The 24,745-nt window shown below is 48.9% G+C and overlaps 1 protein-coding gene across 4 annotated transcripts in view; it reads left to right on the top strand.

Annotated features, from left to right (window-relative positions):
• Nucleotides 1-2,688: 2,688 nt before the first annotated feature.
• Nucleotides 2,689-24,745, top strand: part of SFTPB (surfactant protein B) — a 190,775-nt gene continuing 168,718 nt past the window's right edge. For all 4 annotated transcript variants that reach the window (XM_085635241.1, XM_085635240.1, XM_085635239.1 and 1 more), the window contains exon 1: nt 2,689-2,776. In XM_085635241.1, coding sequence (XP_085491367.1) covers nt 2,728-2,776 — 49 coding nt within the window. In that variant the 5' untranslated portion in view covers nt 2,689-2,727. The remainder of the gene's footprint in view (nt 2,777-24,745) is intronic.

Genomic DNA, 24,745 nt, shown 5'->3' with positions numbered 1-24,745 from the left:
ATCCTGAATTTCTGCGTAATTGTATATAATGTATATAATCTCAATGTTTTAATTATGTAATAAATGCGGCCGGGGGGTTACTCCCCCTAATCCAAAAGAGTGTGGTCTGAAATGCTTGCCTTGGAGGAGGGAGGGAGTCCACATCCAAGGGCGGTCTTGGGGCTTACGCAGGGCCGGACTGGGAACCAAAACCGGCCCTGGAAAAGTGCTCGGCCGGCCCCCCCAGGGCTTGGGGGTGCCGCCGAGCTCTTTGCCAAAGCCGGTTTTTGGCCAATTTTGTTACAGGGCCGATTTTGCAGCTATGCTGCCAAAACGGCCCTGTAAGGAAAACGGCCCCCAGGAGCCCAAAACCGGCCCCCACCCGTGCGGCACACCGGGGGATTGCCCGGTGCCCGCTACAGCCAGTCCAGCCCTTGGCTTACGGAAAAGGGGACTTAGGCAGTACCATGCCATATTATGAGGCAACTAAACCTAGCTTGCTCACAGGTCATCCCAGTAGGCGGACAGTACCACCATGTCCAACAAGGTTATGTGGCCCATTCTGCCTCCTATGTCAGACGCCTGCCCCCAACCAAGGTCAACCACAACCCAAAAGGCGACCACCCATCAGAGGTCACTGCCCTCTGTCAGGGTCAGAACCAGGCCCTGGGCTATCCACAGCCAGGTGGAGGCTCAAGTCCAGGACTTCAAGGGGGACACACAGTACATTTCAAAGGTGATACACTCTGGCTGGGTCAGGTAGGGGGCGCCTGGAGCAGGCCTCCTGTCTCCTTTCTCTGTGACAGCACTGGCAGTCTCTTGGTCAGTAGTGGCCCATCTAGGATCAGTCATGGGATGCTCTTCTCTCAGAGCAGGTAACTCCTTCCCTGCTGGGTCTCTCACTGTGGATGGCACTCACCTCCTGCCTCTTACTCTCCATCTGGGTCACTGTGCAATATCAACTGAGAAAAGAGGGGAAACAGGATAGAGCCTTGGAGAAACTTTCAGACATTAGATTTTAGCATCCTTTGTCATGTTAAACAGGCAAATTCACTGTGTATTACATTAACATAACTTGTACTGTGCAGTGTATTGTCTTGCACGTTCTCGGTTGGATGTCCTCATACCCAGGACCTCTTGAATTATGCAACAGCGGAAGAGCAAACTATGTGGCAGGGTTGAATGTTCTTCTGCAAGAGAAAGCAGAACACGGCACATTTTGTGATAGTATTCCTTATTTTTTTTCATTTTTACATGTTAACACAGTTTATACAAAGGTTTCACCTCATTAGTACCAGTTTAATACCCAAACACAGCAATAAGCAATGGAAACGTCATCAGTGAACCTTTACAAAGGGCCTTCCACTGTGCAGAAACGCGTGTCGCTGCCTTTTTGGTAACTTTTAATCCATTTGAGAAATAAACATTTAATTTGTGCTAAAATGTGCAAATTATGCAGCAGATGAAAGATTATGCGGCAAATGTGGCGAACTCATAACTATGAAGAAAACGCCAAGGCTGCAGAATCTTGTAAACCTAGTTGTCCTGCCTATTCACATATTTTACAATTATGTCTGCTTTCAGGTCTAAACCTGAGCCCACACACCGTACTCTTCTGTGTGCAGCACCTCATGTCTGTGCTACTCCCCTAAAATAAAGGTATGCCCCAAAAAACACTCCACTTTATCAAATAACTACTCAAAAAAGTATGCTACTTAAAAATGTGTTAACCCTTTTGAAATGGCATGTACAGGGTGTGTTGCACGAGATTCTCTTTGCCTTGTGGAAAGAATAATGGACTTGTATGCTGTGGGGAAATTTCATATTGATGTATTATAACACAATTTCTCCAACATTTTTAAACTGTAAACTCGTGGCTATAAAAATGACATTATTCAATGGGCAGAAAAGGTAAGTCCATGTTGCTTTTCTTATGGTAGGGATACATTCTTAGAGCCTCGTTTAAGGTTTGACGGGACAGCCATGCTGCTGGTCATCGTGCATTGCCACTAAAATTACGAGTCCGGGTATGGCCAAATTATGCGACAGGTTTGAGTGAATTATGCGGCAAGAAAGCCAAATTATGTGATGTAATGCGGCACATTTTATGATAGTATCACTTCATTATTTTGTTATTTTTACACTTGTTAACGCTGCCTGGACATTAGATGCACCTCATTAGTACCAGTTTAGCAAACACACATATAGCAATAACCAATAGAAACCTGACCAGTAAAGCTTTACAAAGGGCCTTCTGCTGCACGGCAACACGCGCAACTGCATTTGTAGTAACTTTGAACCGTTTGAACTAGAAGCATATATTTTTTTATTACAATCTTCAGGTTATGCAGCAGAGAATGGATCATGTGGCATGTGAGGCAAACCCGCATAATCCCAGGGGCCCTCGTCATGCTTGAGGTGCTTTGACGAAGCTGTGTGTGTTCCCACTGAAGGAACAGAAGGGATGCTGTGGGTCAGACACGGTACACTGGCAGAGTTGTGTTTTTCTTTCTAATGGAGCAGCGGCCGTGTTGCTGCTTGATGAACAAACCTTTAAATTCATGTCGCAATCTCCTGCCGCGCACTCCGTACCTTGTGGTTTCTGCTCGCGGGTTGTAGGTGGGCTGATTGGGACGTCACTTCACTTTCTAGCTCCTTGTTCCCCCGCACCCCACCTTCCACACAATGTATATATGGTATGGATACAGTGCCGGATACACACTCGTGTGAAGAATCTGGCTGCGCACGATGGTAGCGTACTGGGGGTTGCTGCTGGTCCTGGGGTCCCTGGCTTCAGGTAAGGACGGTGCTCACCACTGAGTTACTTTTAACCAATCCTCGACACCCCCAGTACACGTCCCGGTAGGGACTGGTAGCACACACCACTGGAGTCTCCCCCTTCACACCTTTGGACTAGCCCTGGCCCCACATCTCTAAGCACCACAGCTCACTCTAGAGAGGGTCGCAGGCCAGTGCTCTCTGGGACCACTAAACAACACCCTTGTTGTGTTTCCACCCCAATGACACCCACGCTGACCTGACGACAAGCTGTGTTACACTCAGTACAGCAAGGGGGCGGGATCAGCCACTCTTCATTATGCACAACTGTGTTCTAAACACAACTTTGCATCTAGACAAACTCTCTAAGAAGTAGGTTGATGTGCAAGGGATGTGATTTGCAATGAGTTTTTGGAAAACCAGGCAAAAAATGTTTTTGAGATTGGAGCGCCCCCTGCCCTAATAAGCAGGCAATTTGTCTGTTTGTAATTTGGCATCACTTATTAGTGGCATCTTTGTCCCTCCTTATGGAAGTGGCAGCCATTTTACCCGTCTGGTTAATTAAGCACAACACTTCAGAGTAGTGCCTCTTATCAGTCTGTCTGACCAGGGGAAACATCAAGTCACGGACCACATTACACATCTATGCATTGATAGGAGACAGCAAGCAAGCGGGGATACAGTTGCATTGTAGTCAGGGCCAATGAAATTTTGCGGCCGTTGCATTTTCCACATAATTATGGATTTCGTCGCACTTGGAACACAATCCATTAATGGCTTCATAATCAGCAGGAATTATCGAAAAATTGCATCCAGCTAAAACGGATAAAAAGTTACTAAAATCGCAGGGGCATGTGCTGCTGCGCAGTGTGACGCCCTTCTCATAGGTTGACTGGTTATCATTCTTTTGCTTTTTGCGGTATTCGAGTGTCAGACTGCTGCTAATGAAGTGAAACCATTGGCTTGATATTGGTAACGTGTAAAAATCACAAAATAATTAGGTGATAAGATCACAAAATGTGCCGTATTACACTGCATAATGTGCCTTTTCTTGCCGCATAATTTAGAACATTCTAGTTTGTGGCTCTGATTGTAGTATGATCGAAATATCTCTGTGCCCAACTGGGTACCGTTTGGGAGCGACTTCGGCTTCTTGTGTCTCATACTGTTCATGCATGTTACAGCATGTGTCGGTGTCAGTTACTGCACAAGGCGACCCTTAAATGGGAGTGTGTCTATTCCTGCATGTATTTTTGTCAACGTCTGTGTGTGCACTTTTTAGCTGGTCATTTTTCAATTCACAAGCTTGCCTGTCTCTGTCGACGGTTTTATGTGAATTAAAAAGCAGACAGGGCCTATAACATTGGTTCAAACACAGTGGCGGTGCGTCCATTGGGGCGGTGGGGCGATGCCCCACTAACCCAGCCAGCCAGCACAATGATGAGCACAGAGTCAACTCAATCAAAAAAAGAGAAATCCTCGAGAGTCTGCGCGCTGCGCATTATGTGTTCGCGGTCGCGGATTCAATCGCGGCGCTGATGGGTGGGGGCAGGGCCAGGCTGAGTGACAGCAGAGGTAGCTGGCAGGTGCTGCAATACTAATACCAGTGCGGGTAAGTGCGCATGCTCGATTTTGAGAGCTGTCCATCCCGAACATGCGCACTACCCATAGGTAGCCACTCAACCAGGGAAGCGAGTTGAGGAGGGGGGGGGGGAGAAATCAGAGCCGAGGGTTGCTTCATGCAGCAGCCCCCGGTCTCCAAATGGGCGAGCCGTCATCAGTGCTCTAGCCAATCCATTCCGGGCGCTGCTAATGCAGCGTCTGGATTGGCAGAGACACCGCGCAGCCTGAGGGCAGGCATTTGCCGCATTGGGTGCCGCGCGTGGGTGGGGTGGCCCTGCCGCTGTGCCGCACTGTGATTGGCTGGCATACATTCGTGACGTGACCGGAGCTTGCGCAGGCTCCGTCACGGTCACCGCGTCGTCGTTACTCAGTGCCACGAGGAGACTGACTGCTGCTGTGACCACGAGACCTCGTGCGGTGCAGGCGCAGCCACAGGCCTACTACTTTTCTGGTGAGTGGCGATTCATGTCGAATCGAAGACGTGTGTGTGATTGTGAACTTAACTTAACTACTTAGTCCGAGTCGACAGCACTCTGCAAAATTGTGTGCGGTAAGAGCCTCGAGTTGCCGCCGCGGCTGCAGTGCACTCCTATAATAGAATAGTCAAGCTCCCTGAGGCTGAGAGTATGACATTGCGGCATTTGGAAAATATATTTTTTTGTTGCATGACTTGTTGTGCCCTTCGAATGAATGTATGATATGTAGCCTTGTGTAACGTAACCGGTGCTCCGACTTCGAGTTGAGTTCGCGCTATAAAAATCTGCAGCAAAAAAAAATAAATAAACTAAATCCAGCCGACCAAAACACAGAAAAAGGCCGCAAAACTATTAAACTGTCAAATGACATTCACGGACGTTCCTATTATATGACGGCTGTTTCAAAATCATGCGCAACGTTGTACCAAGTCCATTATCAGGCAAAAAATCATAATATTGAAGACATATATTTTGGATTCTTAAATGGTGGAATTATTTAATGATTGCGAGAGAGGGTGTGTTCATGCGCAGCGTTGCTTATAAACCTGTGGGGGTATACCATGGTTTCGGTTCGTAGTGCAAGCTGCAGTGGCCTCCGGACGAGGGCCCTGGCAATTATGTATTTTTTTTGTTTTTACAAATTAAGCACTGAACAGCACTCAGCAGCCAATGAATGACCCAGAATGCAGGGGTATGCCCTCACAGAATGTGAGTAGCATATTTTGAGGATGTCAAATGACTAATCAAGGAGACTAAGGCCAATGAAGTAGATCGTTTAACGATTTCTTAATTAATTACATTTTGAGAACCACAATAAAGCAATGTACTGTATTTTTCTTTTACTATAGGGTTTATACAGTAGTTATCATGTCTAGGAAGCGTATTTTGTTTCCATGTCGAAACCACAAGAACCACATTTTTTAATGCAATCAGAGTTTTGGGTGGGTTCTTGTTAACAAAGGGATTGTGCTTAAGGACTCTGCACAGTGACGTAAGGAGCGCAGGGTCACTCTCTGGCGCGCGTGCGAAACCTCACCACGCGCCTTTATAAGTAGGCCTCTCGGGGGTGTACCCTCTGCCCCTCGGGCTGTGGAACCGTGGGGCTGCTCCTGTTTAGATACTAGTGAGCATCCTGTGTTTACCCTACTTTTTAAATAAGAATCTGGGTTCAACCTTAATGTCAACCTAGGTAGTGGGACGAATTGCGGAGGGCCAACCCAAAACAGGCAAGCAAACATTACGTGCCAAAAATAATAAGGCGCACTGGACAATAAAAACACCCTGCAAAGGTTTTAACATCAAACACAAAGCAACATATCTCAACAGTTTGGGAGCCTCGTGCAGAAGTGTTCCTGATGATTCATTTCACTTAAAAGGTGAGCCGAGTCGGCTCACCTTTGAGACAGGCCTACTACTTTTCTGGCGATTCATGTCGAATCGAAGTGTGAACTTTACTTAGTTCACTACTCTGCACAGCACTCTGCAAAATTGTGTGCGGTAAGGGCCTCCAGTTGCCGCTGCGGCTGCAGTGCACTCCTATTATTTAAATAATAGAATAGTCAAGCTCCCTGAGAGTATGAGACTGCGGCACTTGGAAAATATCTTTTTTGTTGCATGACTTCATTTTCTTTTTATTTTGCCAAAGCTACCATGTTTTTCAAATATGGCCTTTACTTATGGGAAAGCAAAGCCATCCTATGAAAAGTAAGTTTTTTTCATGTCGGTGGGCATTTTGAGACAGCCAAGAGCAGCCCCTTCTGAAATGTTTTGAAGCCATAGAAGCCAATGATGAGTTTGATTACAAAAGTCAGATTGAAGCCCATGGCTTTGGTAGAACACTACAAGACAGAGAGTTTCAGTTCTTACTGTTTTTATTTCATGATATAATGGTAGCTGTCGACCTGTTATACAATCAGTTACAAGCACGAGAGATAGATACTGTCAAAGTGCAAGTATATACTACTATGTTTGTACAAAGCATAAGCAAAGTGAGAGATGGGGTTGACAATTTAGACAGCAAACTGCCAGAGAAATCTATTTTCACAAACCGCAGGAAAAACATCACCACTATGGTCCGAATTGCAAAGGAGATCTGTGACATTGTAATTGTGCAGGCAAAAGAGCGTTTTTCTTTCACAAAACATTTGGTGAGTGCCACATTATTGCAAAGTCAACAGTTTGCCAAATATGATGAATCCTTCCCGGAGCGTGCTCTGAATGAGGCTGTGGGAGCTTATCCTATGCTCAATAAAGAAGAGCTGAGAACTGAGTTGACTGTACTGTACGCAATGCCTGTGTACCGGAAGGCCACAAGTGCCTTGTCTTTGCTGGCTTTAATTCATAAACTTAATATGGAAAAGTCACTTGGAGAGACAGTGGCTTTACTTAAAATTGTCATAACCACTCCTATGACAACAGTCGAGGCAGAACGATGTTTTTCAGCCTTAAAGAGGATTAAGACATTCCTGAGAAACACCATGCTTGAGGAAAGACTCAATGCTTTGGCAATGCTCTCTGTAGAGAGCAAGCTAGTTCAGAAAATCCCGGACTTTAACACTAAAGTTATTGAAAAGTTTGCTGCTCTTAGAGAGAGACGTGCTGATTTCATTTATAAAAAGTAAACAATTTTCAATGCTGCTAATTTGCAACCAGTTTAGTTTGTTAAATAAAAAACATCTGTGAGTGAGGTACTCAGAAATGCATTGTATCTCGAAGTCTGTTATGAAGCTCTGTGGTTATACACTGAATAAGCAGCTACCTATGTTATATGACATCTCTTTATTAATGTTATAACTGCACTTTCACAATTGCTTTATTAACCTTCCTGCTTTCTCAAATTTGCTTGAAAATGCACCATTTCTCTTCTCTTTTTTCAAAATTTTCTCGGGGGGAGAACCCCCCCGAACCCTCCTTATAGAGGTTCGGTCTCGCTCGCTACGTTCGCTCGCAACGTTGAAGTATACCAATCATTTTACGCCTCACCACTTTAAAATGTCACCAGCCGCCCCTGTTCAAACATTATGGGATTTTCAATGCCCCTTTAATAGGCATTTTACAGTTTATTCCTAAGCACCTATGTAGATAATGTGTGCATTTTGTAGCATCTAGTCAGTAACCTTGGTCAAGAACGTACGTGCTTTAAACATTCCTTCAACACTCTCTCTCCTCTCGCTCTGTGTGTCCCTCCCATGTTATTCAATTAATTTGTACACAACTACCCTCCCTACCACTCTCTTTGTTTCGCACACACTTCCCTCTGCTTCTCCCCGCCGCTGTAAACCCCCTTCCCCTCCGAATCTGCCTCTCGTTCCATTCCTTGGCGCTTTCTCCACATCTTCATTTTTCTCTCTCTCTCTCTCCTACTTCTGCCTTTTTTCTTACTCACACACTACCTCCCACACTCTTTGTTCCCCAGATCTCTATATCCAATTCAGTTTTGCACTCCCTTTCTACACGATGGGGGCAGATTTACAAGCCCCTCGCGACACTTTTGCACCGCTGTTCAGGCGCGCAACACCCATTGGACTCACAGGGCTTCAGCCCCCCCCGTCGTGTGTGGCAACCCGGGATGAGACAGCTTCCCGGCGCAACACAGCCGCACCCGAGCACTTAACAGGTCTTTAAAAGACCATTTGCATGTTAATGAGGCCTCGCTGTTGTTTCACCCCTTCTAAGAGCCCCTGCAGCTCCACTCTGCCTATGGCCGAAAAGATTCAGCCCCCCACGAAATTTTTTCTTAGCCCCCCCCCGAAATTTGGGTCTAGTTGCGCCTCTGCTGCGCTGTTGCATCACTAAAGTGATGCAGCAGTGGCGTAAACAATGCGGCCAATTTACAACTGATGTATTGAGGGAGATGCGTCACTTTGTAAAGCCCTGCGTCACATTATACCTGCGTCAGGTATAATGTATGCAGGGTGGGCGTTCCCACGCAGGAAAGCCTTGTAGAAGTGATGCAGGAAGATTTCACTGGCCACTTCTAGGACGCCACTGCGTCAAAACCCTAAGCCTGCTTGGAGCAGACGTAAGGAGTGATGCAGTGTATTGGGAATAGGCCTCCCCGTGCATTGCTGGAGTTGCGTCGTGCTTGCAGCACGACTCCAGCAATGCACGAGTTTTGCGCCAACAGATGCATCAGAATTTCTGACGCATCTGTCAATCCTTGCACCATGGTGCGCCATATTGTAAAATAAGGCGCATCCATGGTGGCGCAAAGGTTTCGCATTGAGGTGCAGGGAAACTGACACATCTGTACAGATGCGCAGTTTCTTATAAATCTGCCCCCAGGTTTTTCTTCATCGGTCTTCTTTGTCACTTTCCTCACATTCATACATATTCTCTCACTTTTTTCCTCTTTCTCCTTCTCTGCATGTCCTCTTCTTTTGTCTGTTGCCCCTTTCTTCTCTGCTGCTCGTTCTTTCTCTGGTTCCATTTATTTTCCCTCTTCACCGTCTAACTCATTTTTCACTCCCCATCTCTCAATTCCACTCTTTTCTCTCTCTTATCTTCATTTGCTATTTATTTTCAATTTCAACCCCCCTACTGTCTCTTCTCTGCTTCTATTTTACTCTTTCAGTCATATCTCTCTTTCTCTCGAGCCCTCTTCTCTTTCATTCCCTTACCTATGAGGAAAACGTTTCTACCTAGTTTTCCTTTTTTCTCCACTTCTCTTTACCTGTAACTCCAACTATCTTCTTTTTATGTCTAGCTAGGTAGAGCGCCAACCCTGGTCACAATGAATGATCAGGGTCTGAAAGGTAGTTAACATTGTCACATATTCTGTTTCTTGGGTCCACCCACTGACTGCAACCCAAAAGTTTCTTGGAGTGGAGCACGTGTTCTTCTCCTCAGAAGTGCTATCTGTGGTATGCGGAGTGCCTTTGTTACGTGAATAGTAGCCAAGAACTAGGCACCTAATTCTAACAGTGACTATTGTGTAGTCTACTTTTTTTTCTGTGGGATCCAGAATTGTGATCTATCTATCTATCTATCTATCTATCTATCTATCTATCTATCTATCTATCTATCTATCTATCTATCTATCTATCTAATAGATATATATTGCTATAACCTGTGGAGATTATCCAGTGCAGTGGAACAACTGGATATATCTCAATGACGCCACCACATCAGTACTTACTTTTCTGAGGAGGGGGGGGGGGGGCTCAGTGATAGGACATACCTAACCATGAAGCATCCTTCTCTCCAGGGAAGTGCTGTGTGGCAGGAACACACGCAGCCCCCTTTATACGTCACATGCTCAGTGTAGCAGCAGTGGAGAGGGACACACCAACCATCCAGCCCTCTTTTATACAAGGCAGGTCTCAGTGCAGCAATGACTGTATGCAGCGGCAAGACAAGACAACGGCTCGTCTGCCCTACACTTCTCCCGATTTAATCTACGTTGAATTAAGAGCAATCCTCGCTTGGGCCCGCATTGAACCTTCCGCAAGTGGCCCCCGACCTCGGCCAGGACACTGTCCGGCCCATCTAGGGCTGTCACCGTCCCCGATCCCCCGCTTTGTCCTGATGAAGACCCTGCGTGACCACCGAATGGGGCACACAACGGGTTGAAACGTCGAGGATTACTCAAGGCCAAGACTAACCAAGACTCCACACATAACAAAAGGACATTATCAATGGAAAGAGTCATTGGTGTTAAAGCATCATCTGGCCTCTCCCTCACCTGTATATAAAACCTCAACCACCTTGTATATATTGTACACCTCTTGAGCACTGAGCACCTGTCATATGATCACTTTTTCATGTACATATTTATTTTATGTTGACAGCCACTGATTACTGTGATTATCTATGAATGAATTAATTCTGATAAATAGAAACAGTACAAAGCATCTAAATTTCTGTTTCAAATTCTTCACTGAATAAATGTTTTACTTAACAGGCGCTTGTGAAAAAGTTGCTATCTAATTCTAATTAGGGCATTCAGTGCACCACTAAGTAACCTACCTTCTACCCGACAGAACCGTGCCTTGTTTATTTACTTATACCCAGGTTCAGAGGCACACAGGGTTACCCCATTATTCATTAACCCCTCTTTTATTCAAGGCAAAAGGGACACACCAACCATGCAGCCCTCTTTTATACAAGGAAGGTCTCAGTGCAGCAGAAGCAGTGAAGAGGGACACACCAACCATGCAGCCTCCTTTTATAGAAGGCAGGTCTCAGTGCAGCAGCAGCAGTGAAGAGGGACACACCAACCATGCAGCCCTCTTTTATACAAGGAAGGTCTCAGTGCAGCAGCAGCAGTGAAGAGGGACACACCAACCATGCAGCCTCCTGTTATACAAGGCAGGTCTCAGTGCAACAGCAGCAGTGAAGAGGGACACACCAACCATTCAGCCCCCTTTTATACAAGGCAGGTCTCAGTGCAGCAGCAGCACTGAAGAGGGACACACCAACCTTTCAGCCCCCTTTTATAAAAGGCAGGTCTCAGTGCAACAGCAGCAGTGAACAGGGACACACCAACCATCCAGCCCCCTTTTATGCAAGGCAGGTCTCAGTGCAGCAGCACCAGTGAAGAGGGACACACCAACCATGCAGCCTCTTTTTATACAAGGCAGGTCTCAGTGCAGCAGCAGCAGTGAAGAGGGATCAACCAACCGTGCAGCCTCCTTTTATAAAAGGCAGGTCTCAGTGCAGCAGCAGTGAAGAGAGGCACACCAACCATGCATCCCTCTTTTATACAAGGCAGGTCTCAGTGCAACAGCAAGCAGTGAAGAGGGACACACCAACCATGCAGCCCTCTTGTATAAAAGGAAGGTCTCAGTGCAGCAGCAGCAGTGAAGAGGGACACACCAACCATGCACCCTCTTTTATACAAGGAAGGTCTAAGTGCAACAGCAGCAGCGAAGAGGGACACACCAACCATGCATCCCTCTTTTATACAAGGCAGGTCTCAGTGCAGCAGCAGCAGTGAAGAGGGACACACCAACCATGCACCCTCCTTTATACAAGGAAGGTCTAAGTCAACAGCAGCAGTGAAGAGGGACACACCTACCATGCAGCCTCCTTTTCTACAAGGAACATCTCAGTGCAACAGCAGCAGTGAAGAGGGACACACCAACCATGCAGCCTCCTTTTATACAAGGCAGGTCATAGTGCAGCAGCAGCAGTGAAGAGGGACACACCAACCATGCAGCCTCCTTTTATACAAGGAAGGTCTCAGTGCAGCAGCAGCAGTGAAGAGGGACACACCAACCATGCAGCGCTCTTTTATACAAGGAAGGTCTCAGTGCAGCAGCAGCAGCAGTGAAGAGGGACACACCAACCATGCAGCCTCCTTTTATACAAGGCAGGTCATAGTGCAGCAGCAGCAGTGAAGAGGGACACACCAACCATGCAGCCTCCTTTTATACACGGAAGGTCTCAGTGCAGCAGCAGCAGTGAAGAGGGACACACCAACCATGCAGCGCTCTTTTATACAAGGAAGGTCTCAGTGCAGCAGCAGCAGCAGTGAAGAGGGACACACCAACCATGCAGCCTCCTTTTATGCAAGGCAGGTCTCAGTGCAGCAGCAGCAGTGAAGAGGGACACACCAACCATGCAGCCTCCTTTTTTACAAGGAAGGGCTAAGTGCAGCAGCAGCAGTGAAGAGGGACACACCAACCATGCAGCCTCCTTTTATACAAGGCAGGTCTCAGTGCAGCAGCAGCAGCAGTGAAGAGGGACACACCAACCATGCAGCTTCCTTTTATACAAGGCAGGTCTCAGTGCAGCAGCAGCAGTGAAGAGGGACACACCAACCATGCAGCCTCCTTTTTTACAATGAAGGTCTAAGTGCAGCAGCAGCAGTGAAGAGGGACACACCAACCATGCAGCCTCCTTTTATACAAGGCAGGTCTCAGTGCAGCAGCAGCAGTGAAGAGGGACACACCAACCATGCAGCTTCCTTTTATACAAGGCAGGTCTCAGTGCAGCAGCAGCAGTGAAGAGGGACACACCAATCATGCAGCTTCCTTTTATACAAGGCAGGTCTCAGTGCAGCAGCAGCAGTAAAGAGGGACACACCAACCATGCAACCCTCTTTTATACAAGGCAGGTCTCAGTGCAACAGCAGTGAAGAGGAACACAACCAACCATGCAGCCCTCTTTTATACAAGGCAAGTCATAGTGCAGCAGCAGCAATGAAGAGGGACACACCAAACATGCAGCCTCCTTTTATACAAGGCAAGTCATAGTGCAGCAGCAGCAGCAGCAGTGAAGAAGGACACACCAACCATGCAGCTTCCTTTTATACAAGGCAGGTCTCAATGCAACAGCAGTGAAGAGGAACACACCCAACCATGCAGCCCTCTTTTATACAAGGAAGGTCTCAGTGCAGCAGCAGCAGCAGTGAAGAGGGACACACCAATCAAGCAGCCTCCTAGTATACAAGGCAGGTCTCAGTGCAGCAGCAGCAGTGAAGAGGGACACACCAACCATGCAGCCTCCTTTTATACAAGGCAGGTCTCAGTGAATCAGCAGCAGTGAAGAGGGACACACCAACCATGCAGCCCTCTTTTATACAAGGAAAGTCTCAGTGCAGCAGCAGCAGTGAAGAGGGACACATCAACCATGCAGCCCTCTTTTATACAAGGAAGGTGTCAGTGCAGCAGAAGCAGTGAAGAGGGACACACCAACCATGCAGCCTCATTTTATACAAGGCAGGTCTCAGTGCATCAGCAGCAGTGAAGAGGGACACACCAACCACACAGTCCTCTTTTATACAAGGCAGGTCTCAGTGCAGCAGCAGCAGTGAAGGGGGACACACCAACCATGCAGCCTCTTTTTATACAAGGCAGGTCTCAGTGCAGCAGCAGCAGTGAATAGGGACACACCAACCATGCAGCCTCCTTTTATATAAGGAAGGTCTCAGTGCAGCAGAAGCAGCAGCAGTGAAGAGGGACACACCAACCATGCAGCCCTCTTTTATACAAGGCAGGTCTCAGTGCAACAGCAGCAGTAAAGAGGGACACACCGACCATGCAGCCCTCTTTTATACAAGGAAGGTCTAAGTGCAACAGCAGCAGCAGCAGTGAAGAGGGACACACCAACCATGCAGCCCTCTTTTATACAAGGCAGGTCTCAGTGCAACAGCAGCAGTAAAGAGGGACACACCGACCATGCAGCCCTCTTTTATACAAGGAAGGTCTAAGTGCAACAGCAGCAGTGAAGAGGGACACACCAACCATGCATCCCTCTTTTATACAAGAAAGGTCTCAGTGCAGCAGAAGCAGTGAAGAGGGACACACCAACCATGCATCCCTCTTTTATACAAGGCAGGTTTCAGTGCAGCAGCAGCAGTGAAGAGGGACACACCAACCATACACCCTCTTGTATACAAGGAAGGTCTAAGTGCAACAGCAGCAGTGAAGAAGGACACACCAACCATGCAGCCTCTTTTTATACAAGGCAGGTCTCAGTGCAGCAGCAGCAGTGAAGAGGGACACACCAACCATGCAGCCCTCTTTTATATAAGGAAGGTCTCAGTGCAACAGCAGCAGTGAAGAGGGACACACACAACCATGCATCCTTCTTTTATACAAGGAAAGTCTCAGTGCAGTAGCAGCAGCAGCAGTGAAGAGGGACACACCAACCATGCAGCCTCCTTTTCTACAAGGAAGATCTCAGTGCAACAGCAGCAGTGAAGAGGGACACACCAACCATGCAGCCTCATTTTATACGAGGCAGGTCTCAGTGCATCAGCAGCAGTGAAGAGGGACACACCAACCACACAGTCCTCTTTTATACAAGGCAGGTCTCAGTGCAGCAGCAGCAGTGAAGGGGGACACACCAACCATGCAGCCTCTTTTTATACAAGGCAGGTCTCAGTGCAGCAGCAGCAGTGAAGAGGGACTCACCAACCATGCAGCCCTCTTTTATACAAGGAAGGTCTCAGTGCAACAGCAGCAGTGAAGAGTGACACACCCAACCATGCATCCCTCTTTTATACAAGGAAAGTCTCAGTGCAGCAGCAGCAGTGAAGAGGGACACACCAATCATGCAGCCTACTTTTCTACAAGGAAGATCTCAGTGCAACAGCAGCAGTGAAGAGGGACACACCAACCATGCAGCCCCCTTTTATACAAGGCAGGTCTCAGTGCCACAGCAGCAGTAAAGAGGGACACACCAACTGTTCAGCCTCCTTTTTTACAAGGAAGGTCTAAGTGCAGCAGCAGCAGTGAAGAGGGACATACCAACCATTCAGCCCCCTTTTATACAAGGCAGGTCTCTGTGCAACAGCAGCAGTGAAGAGGGACACACCAACCATTCAGCCCCCTTTTATACAAGGCAGGTCTCAGTGCAGCAGCAGCAGTGAAGAGGGACATACCAACCATTCAGCCCCCTTTTATACAAGGCAGGTCTCGGTGCAACAGCAGCAGTGAAGAGGGACATACCAACCATTTAGCCCCCTTTTATACAACGCAGGTCTCAGTGCAGCAGCAGCTGTGAAGAGGGACACACCAACCATGCAGCCTCCTTTTATAAAAGGCAGGTCTCAGTGCAGCAGCAGTGAAGAGAGGCACACCAACCATGCAGCCCTCTTTTATACAAGGCAGGTCTCAGTGCAACAGCAGCAGTAAAGAGGGACACACCGACCATGCAGCCCTCTTTTATACAAGGAAGGTCTAAGTGCAACAGCAGCAGTGAAGAGGGACACACCAACCATGCATCCCTCTTTTATACAAGAAAGGTCTCAGTGCAGCAGAAGCAGTGAAGAGGGACACACTAACCATGCATCCCTCTTTTATACAAGGCAGGTTTCAGTGCAGCAGCAGCAGTGAAGAGGGACACACCAACCATACACCCTCTTGTATACAAGGAAGGTTTAAGTGCAACAGCAGCAGTGAAGAAGGACACACCAACCATGCAGCCTCTTTTTATACAAGGCAGGTCTCAGTGCAGCAGCAGCAGTGAAGAGGGACACACCAACCATGCAGCCCCCTTTTATACAAGGCAGGTCTCAGTGCAGCAGCAGCAGTGAAGAGGGACACACCAACTGTTCAGCCTCCTTTTTTACAAGGAAGGTCTAAGTGCAGCAGCAGCAGTGAAGAGGGACATACCAACCATTCAGCCCCCTTTTATACAAGGCAGGTCTCAGTGCAACAGCAGCAGTGAAGAGGGACACACCAACCATTCAGCCCCCTTTTATACAAGGCAGGTCTCAGTGCAGCAGCAGCAGTGAAGAGGGACATACCAACCATTCAGACCCCTTTTATACAAGGCAGGTCTCAGTGCAACAGCAGCAGTGAAGAGGGACACACCAACCATGCAGCCTCCTTTTATAAAAGGCAGGTCTCAGTGCAGCAGCAGTGAAGAGAGGCACACCAGCCATGCATCCCTCTTTTATACAAGGCAGGTCTCAGTGCAACAGCAGCAGTGAAGAGGGACACACCAACCATGCAGCCCTCTTGTATAAAAGGAAGGTCTCAGTGCAGCAGCAGCAGTGAAGAGGGACACACCAACCATGCACCCTCTTTCATACAAGGAAGGTCTAAGTGCAACAGCAGCAGTGAAGAGGGACTCACCAACCATGCATCCCTCTTTTATACAAGGAAGGTCTCAGTGCAGCAGAAGCAATGAAGAGGGACACACCAACCATGCATCCCTCTTTTATACAAGGCAGGTCTCAGTGCAGCAGCAGCAGTGAAGAGGGCCACACCAACCATGCACCCTCTTTTATACAAGGAAGGTCTAAGTGCAACAGCAGCAGTGAAGAGGGACACACCAACCATGCAGCCTCCTTTTCTACAAGGAAGATCTCAGTGCAACAGCAGCAGTGAAGAGGGACACACCAACCATGCAGCCTCCTTTTATACAAGGCAGGTCATAGTGCAGCAGCAGCAGTGAATAGGGACACACCAACCATGCAGCCTCCTTTTATACAAGGAAGGTCTCAGTGCAGCAGAAACAGCAGTGAAGAGGGACACACCAACCATGCAGCCCTGTTTTATACAAGGAATGTCTCAGTGCAGCAGCAGCAGTGAAGAGGGACACACCAACCATGCAGCCTCCTTTTCTACAAGGAAGATATCAGTGCAACAGCAGCAGTGAAGAGGGACACACCAACCATGCAACCCCCTTTTATACAAGGCAGGTCTCAGTGCAGCAGCAGCAGTGAAGAGGGACACACCAACTGTGCAGCCTCCTTTTATACAAGGCAGGTCTCAGTGCAGCAGTGAAGAGGGACACACCAACCATGCAGCCTCCTTTTATACAAGGAAGGTCTCAGTGCAGCAGCACCAGCAGTGAAGAGGGACACACCAACCATGCAGCCTCCTTTTATACAAGGCAGGTCTCAGTGCAGCAGCAGCAGTGAAGAGGGACACACCAACCATTGCAGCCTCCTTTTTTACAAGGAAGGTCTGAGTGCAGCAGCAGCAGTGAAGAGGGGCACACCAACCATGCAGCCTCCTTTTATACAAGGCAGTTCTCAGTGCAGCAGCAGCAGTGAAGAGGGACACACCAACCATGCAGCTTCCTTTTATACAAGGCAGTTCTCAGTGCAGCAGCAGCAGTGAAGAGGGACACACCAACCATGCAGCTTCCTTTTATACAAGGCAGGTCTCAGTGCAGCAGCAGCAGCAGCAGTGAAGAGGGACACACCAACCATGCAGCTTCCTTTTATACAAGGCAGGTCTCAGTGCAGCAGCAGCAGTGAAGAGGGACACACCAACGATGCAGTTTCCTTTTATTCAAGGCAGGTCTCAGTGCAGCAGCAGTGAAGAGGGACACACCAACCACGCAGCCTCCTTGTATACAAGGCAGGTCTCAGTGCAGCAGCAGCAGTGAAGAGGGACACACCAACCATGCAGCCTCCTTTTAAACAAGGCAGGTCTCAGTGCATCAGGAGCAGTGAAGAGGGACACACCAACCATGCAGCCCTCTTTCATACAAGGAAGGTCTCAGTGCAGCAGAAGCAGTGAAGAGGGACACACCAACCATGCAGCCTCATTTTATACGAGGCAGGTCTCAGTGCATCAGCAGCAGTGAAGAGGGACACACCAACCACACAGTCCTCTTTTATACAAGGCAGGTCTCAGTGCAGCTGCAGCAGTGAAGAGGGACACACCAACCATGCAGCCTCTTTTTATACAAAGCAGGTCTCAGTGCAGCAGCAGCAGTGAAGAGGGACACACCAACCATGCAGCCCTCTTTTATACAAGGAAGGTCTCAGTGCAACAGCAGCAGTGAAGAGGGACACACCCAACCATGCATCCCTCTTTTATACAAGGAAAGTCTCAGTGCAGCAGCAGCAGTGAAGAGGGACACACCAACCATGCAGCCTCCTTTTCTACAAGGAAGATCTCAGTGCAACAGCAGCAGTGAAGAGGGACACACCAACCATGCAGCCCCCTTTTATACAAGGCAGGTCTCAGTGCAGCAGCAGCAGTGAAGAGGGACACACCAACTGTTCAGCCTCCTTTTTTACAAGGAAGGTCTAAGTGCAGCAGCAGCAGTGAAGAGGGACATACCAACCATGCACCCTCTTTCATACAAGGAAGGTCTAAGTGCAACAGCAGCAGTGAAGAGGGACACACCAACCATGCACCCTCTTTCATACAAGTAAGGTCTAAGTGCAACAGCAGCAGTGAAGAGGGACACACCAACCATGCATCCCTCTTTTATACAAGGAAGGTCTCAGTGCAGCAGAAGCAATGAAGAGGGACACACCAACCATGCATCCCTCTTTTATACAAGGCAGGTCTCAGTGCAGCAGCAGCAGTGAAGAGGGACACACCAACCATGCACCCTTTTTTATACAAGGAAGGTCTAAGTGCAACAGCAGCAGTGAAGAGGGACACACCAACCATGCAGCCTCCTTTTCTACAAGGAAGATCTCAGTGCAACAGCAGCAGTGAAGAGGGACACACCAACCATGCAGCCCTGTTTTATACAAGGAAGGTCTCAGTGCAGCAGCAGCAGTGAAGAGGGACACACCAACCATGCAGCCTCCTTTTCTACAAGGAAGATCTCAGTGCAACAGCAGCAGTGAAGAGGGACACACCAACCATGCAACCCCCTTTTATACAAGGCAGGTCTCAGTGCAGCAGCAGCAGTGAAGAGGGACACACCAACTGTGCAGCCTCCTTTTATACAAGGCAGGTCTCAGTGCAGCAGCAGCAGTGAAGAGGGACACACCAACCATGCAGCCTCCTTTTATACAAGGAAGGTCTCAGTGCAGCAGCACCAGCAGTGAAGAGGGACACACCAACCATGCAGCCTCCTTTTATACAAGGCAGGTCTCAGTGCACCAGCAGCAGTGAAGAGGGACACACCAACCATGCAGCCTCCTTTTTTACAAGGAAGGTCTAAGTGCAGCAGCAGCAGTGAAGAGGGGTACACCAACCATGCAGCCTCCTTTTATACAAGGCAGTTCTCAGTGCAGCAGCAGCAGTGAAGAGGGACACACCAACCATGCAGCTTCCTTTTATACAAGGCAGTTCTCAGTGCAGCAGCAGCAGTGAAGAGGGACACACCAACCATGCAGCTTCCTTTTATACAAGGCAGTTCTCAGTGCAGCAGCAGCAGTGAAGAGGGACACACCAACCATGCAGCTTCCTTTTATACAAGGCAGGTCTCAGTGCAGCAGCAGCAGTGAAGAGGGACACACCAACCATGCAGCTTCCTTTTATACAAGGCAGGTCTCAGTGCAGCAGCAGCAGTGAAGAGGGACACACCAACGATGCAGTTTCCTTTTATTCACGGCAGGTCTCAGTGCAGCAGCAGTGAAGAGGGACACACCAACCACGCAGCCTCCTTGTATACAAGGCAGGTCTCAGTGCAGCAGCAGCAGTGAAGAGGGACACACCAACCATGCAGCCTCCTTTTAAACAAGGCAGGTCTCAGTGCATCAGGAGCAGTGAAGAGGGACACACCAACCATGCAGCCCTCTTTCATACAAGGAAGGTCTCAGTGCAGCAGAAGCAGTGAAGAGGGACACACCAACCATGCAGCCTCATTTTATACGAGGCAGGTCTCAGTGCATCAGCAGCAGTGAAGAGGGACACACCAACCACACAGTCCTCTTTTATACAAGGCAGGTCTCAGTGCAGCTGCAGCAGTGAAGAGGGACACACCAACCATGCAGCCTCTTTTTATACAATGCAGGTCTCAGTGCAGCAGCAGCAGTGAAGAGGGACACACCAACCATGCAGCCCTCTTTTATACAAGGAAGGTCTCAGTGCAACAGCAGCAGTGAAGAGGGACACACCCAACCATGCATCCCTCTTTTATACAAGGAAAGTCTCAGTGCAGCAGCAGCAGTGAAGAGGGACACACCAACCATGCAGCCTCCTTTTCTACAAGGAAGATCTCAGTGCAACAGCAGCAGTGAAGAGGGACACACCAACCATGCAGCCCCCTTTTATACAAGGCAGGTCTCAGTGCAGCAGCAGCAGTGAAGAGGGACACACCAACTGTTCAGCCTCCTTTTTTACAAGGAAGGTCTAAGTGCAGCAGCAGCAGTGAAGAGGGACATACCAACCATGCACCCTCTTTCATACAAGGAAGGTCTAAGTGCAACAGCAGCAGTGAAGAGGGACACACCAACCATGCAGCCTCCTTTTCTACAAGGAAGATCTCAGTGCAACAGCAGCAGTGAAGAGGGACACACCAACCATGCATCCCTCTTTTATACAAGGAAGGTCTCAGTGCAGCAGAAGCAATGAAGAGGGACACACCAACCATGCATCCCTCTTTTATACAAGGCAGGTCTCAGTGCAGCAGCAGCAGTGAAGAGGGACACACCAACCATGCACCCTCTTTTATACAAGGAAGGTCTAAGTGCAACAGCAGCAGTGAAGAGGGACACACCAACCATGCAGCCTCCTTTTCTACAAGGAAGATCTCAGTGCAACAGCAGCAGTGAAGAGGGACACACCAACCATGCAGCCCTGTTTTATACAAGGAAGGTCTCAGTGCAGCAGCAGCAGTGAAGAGGGACACACCAACCATGCAGCCTCCTTTTCTACAAGGAAGATCTCAGTGCAACAGCAGCAGTGAAGAGGGACACACCAACCATGCAACCCCCTTTTATACAAGGCAGGTCTCAGTGCAGCAGCAGCAGTGAAGAGGGACACACCAACTGTGCAGCCTCCTTTTATACAAGGCAGGTCTCAGTGCAGCAGCAGCAGTGAAGAGGGACACACCAACCATGCAGCCTCCTTTTATACAAGGAAGGTCTCAGTGCAGCAGCACCAGCAGTGAAGAGGGACACACCAACCATGCAGCCTCCTTTTATACAAGGCAGGTCTCAGTGCACCAGCAGCAGTGAAGAGGGACACACCAACCATGCAGCCTCCTTTTTTACAAGGAAGGTCTAAGTGCAGCAGCAGCAGTGAAGAGGGGTACACCAACCATGCAGCCTCCTTTTATACAAGGCAGTTCTCAGTGCAGCAGCAGCAGTGAAGAGGGACACACCAACCATGCAGCTTCCTTTTATACAAGGCAGTTCTCAGTGCAGCAGCAGCAGTGAAGAGGGACACACCAACCATGCAGCTTCCTTTTATACAAGGCAGGTCTCAGCGCAGCAGCAGCAGTGAAGAGGGACACACCAACCATGCAGCTTCCTTTTATACAAGGCAGGTCTCAGTGCAGCAGCAGCAGTGAAGAGGGACACACCAACGATGCAGTTTCCTTTTATTCAAGGCAGGTCTCAGTGCAGCAGCAGTGAAGAGGGACTCACCAACTACGCAGCCTCCTTGTATACAAGGCAGGTCTCAGTGCAGCAGCAGCAGTGAAGAGGGACACACCAACCATGCAGCCTCCTTTTATACAAGGCAGGTCTCAGTGCATCAGCAGCAGTGAAGAGGGACACACCAACCATGCAGCCCTCTTTTATGCAAGGAAAATCTCAGTGCAGCAGCAGCAGTGAAGAGGGACACATCAACCATGCAGCCCTATTTTATACAAGGAAGGTCTCAGTGCAGCAGAAGCAGTGAAGAGGGACACACCAACCATGCAGCCTCATTTTATACGAGGCAGGTCTCAGTGCATCAGCAGCAGTGAAGAGGGACACACCAACCACACAGTCCTCTTTTATACAAGGCAGGTCTCAGTGCAGCTGCAGCAGTGAAGAGGGACACACCAACCATGCAGCCTCTTTTTATACAATGCAGGTCTCAGTGCAGCAGCAGCGAAGAGGGACACGCCAACCATGCAGCCCTCTTTTATACAAGGAAGGTCTCAGTGCAACAGCAGCAGTGAAGAGGGACACACCCAACCAAGCATCCCTCTTTTATACAAGGAAAGTCTCAGTGCAGCAGCAGCAGTGAAGAGGGACACACCAACCATGCAGCCTCCTTTTCTACAAGGAAGATCTCAGTGCAACAGCAGCAGTGAAGAGGGACACACCAACCATGCAGCCCCCTTTTATACAAGGCAGGTCTCAGTGCAGCAGCAGCAGTGAAGAGGGACACACCAACTGCTCAGCCTCCTTTTTCACAAGTAAGGTCTAAGTGCAGCAGCAGCATTGAAGAGGGACATACCAACCATTCAGCCCCCTTTTATACAAGGCAGGTCTCAGTGCAGCAGCAGCAGTGAAGAGGGACACACCAACCATTCAGCCCCCTTTTATACAAGGCAGGTCTCAGTGCAGCAGCAGCAGTGAAGAGGGACATACCAACCATTCAGCCCCCTTTTATACAAGGCAGGTCTCAGTGCAACAGCAGCAGTGAAGAGGGACATACCAACCATTCAGCCCCCTTTTATACAAGGCATGTCTCAGTGCAGCAGCAGCAGTGAAGAGGGACACACCAACCATGCAGCCTCCTTTTATAAAAGGCAGGTCTCAGTGCAGCAGCAGTGAAGAGAGGCACACCAACCATGCAGCCCTCTTTTATACAAGGCAGGTCTCAGTGCAACACCAGCAGTGAAGAGGGACACACCAACCATGCAGCCCTCTTGTATAAAAGGAAGGTCTCAGTGCAGCAGCAGCGAAGAGGGACACACCAACCATGCACCCTCTTTCATACAAGGAAGATCTAAGTGCAACAGCAGCAGTGAAGAGGGACACACCAACCATGCATCCCTCTTTTATACAAGGAAGGTCTCAGTGCAGCAGAAGCAATGAAGAGGGACACACCAACCATGCATCCCTCTTTTATACAAGGCAGGTCTCAGTGCAGCAGCAGCAGTGAAGAGGGACACACCAACCATGCACCCTCTTTTATACAAGGAAGGTCTAAGTGCAACAGCAGCAGTGAAGAGGGACACACCAAAATGCACCCTCCTTTTCTACAAGGAAGATCTCAGTGCAACAGCAGCAGTGAAGAGGGACACACCAACCATGCAGCCTCCTTTTATACAAGGCAGGTCATAGTGCAGCAGCAGCAGTGAATAGGGACACACCAACCATGCAGCCTCCTTTTATAAAAGGCAGGTCTCAGTGCAGCAGCAGTGAAGAGAGGCACACCAGCCATGCATCCCTCTTTTATACAAGGCAGGTCTCAGTGCAACAGCAGCAGTGAAGAGGGACACACCAACCATGCAGCCCTCTTGTATAAAAGGAAGGTCTCAGTGCAGCAGCAGCAGTGAAGAGGGACACACCAACCATGCACCCTCTTTCATACAAGGAAGGTCTAAGTGCAAGAGCAGTAGTGAAGAGGGACTCACCAACCATGCATCCCTCTTTTATACAAGGAAGGTCTCAGTGCAGCAGAAGCAATGAAGAGGGACACACCAACCATGCATCCCTCTTTTATACAAGGCAGGTCTCAGTGCAGCAGCAGCAGTGAAGAGGGACACACCAACCATGCACCCTCTTTTATACAAGGAAGGTCTAAGTGCAACAGCAGCAGTGAAGAGGGACACACCAACCATGCAGCCTCCTTTTCTACAAGGAAGATCTCAGTGCAACAGCAGCAGTGAAGAGGGACACACCAACCATGCAGCCTCCTTTTATACAAGGCAGGTCATAGTGCAGCAGCAGCAGTGAATAGGGACACACCAACCATGCAGCCTCCTTTTATACAAGGAAGGTCTCAGTGCAGCAGAAACAGCAGTGAAGAGGGACACACCAACCATGCAGCCCTGTTTTATACAAGGAATGTCTCAGTGCAGCAGCAGCAGTGAAGAGGGACACACCAACCATGCAGCCTCCTTTTCTACAAGGAAGATATCAGTGCAACAGCAGCAGTGAAGAGGGACACACCAACCATGCAACCCCCTTTTATACAAGGCAGGTCTCAGTGCAGCAGCAGCAGTGAAGAGGGACACACCAACTGTGCAGCCTCCTTTTATACAAGGCAGGTCTCAGTGCAGCAGTGAAGAGGGACACACCAACCATGCAGCCTCCTTTTATACAAGGAAGGTCTCGGTGCAGCAGCACCAGCAGTGAAGAGGGACACACCAACCATGCAGCCTCCTTTTATACAAGGCAGGTCTCAGTGCAGCAGCAGCAGTGAAGAGGGACACACCAACCATTGCAGCCTCCTTTTTTACAAGGAAGGTCTGAGTGCAGCAGCAGCAGTGAAGAGGGACACACCAACCATGCAGCCTCCTTTTATACAAGGCAGTTCTCAGTGCAGCAGCAGCAGTGAAGAGGGACACACCAACCATGCAGCTTCCTTTTATACAAGGCAGTTCTCAGTGCAGCAGCAGCAGTGAAGAGGGACACACCAACCATGCAGCTTCCTTTTATACAAGGCAGGTCTCAGTGCAGCAGCAGCAGCAGTGAAGAGGGACACACCAACCATGCAGCTTCCTTTTATACAAGGCAGGTCTCAGTGCAGCAGCAGCAGTGAAGAGGGACACACCAACGATGCAGTTTCCTTTTATTCAAGGCAGGTCTCAGTGCAGCAGCAGTGAAGAGGGACACACCAACCACGCAGCCTCCTTGTATACAAGGCAGGTCTCAGTGCAGCAGCAGCAGTGAAGAGGGACACACC

The sequence above is a fragment of the Triturus cristatus genome, chromosome 11 (genome assembly GCF_964204655.1).
Source record: "Triturus cristatus chromosome 11, aTriCri1.1, whole genome shotgun sequence".
Lineage (NCBI taxonomy): Eukaryota > Metazoa > Chordata > Amphibia > Caudata > Salamandridae > Triturus > Triturus cristatus.
The sequence above is the reverse complement of the archived record's forward strand: the minus strand, read 5'-3'. Positions and strand labels throughout refer to the sequence as shown.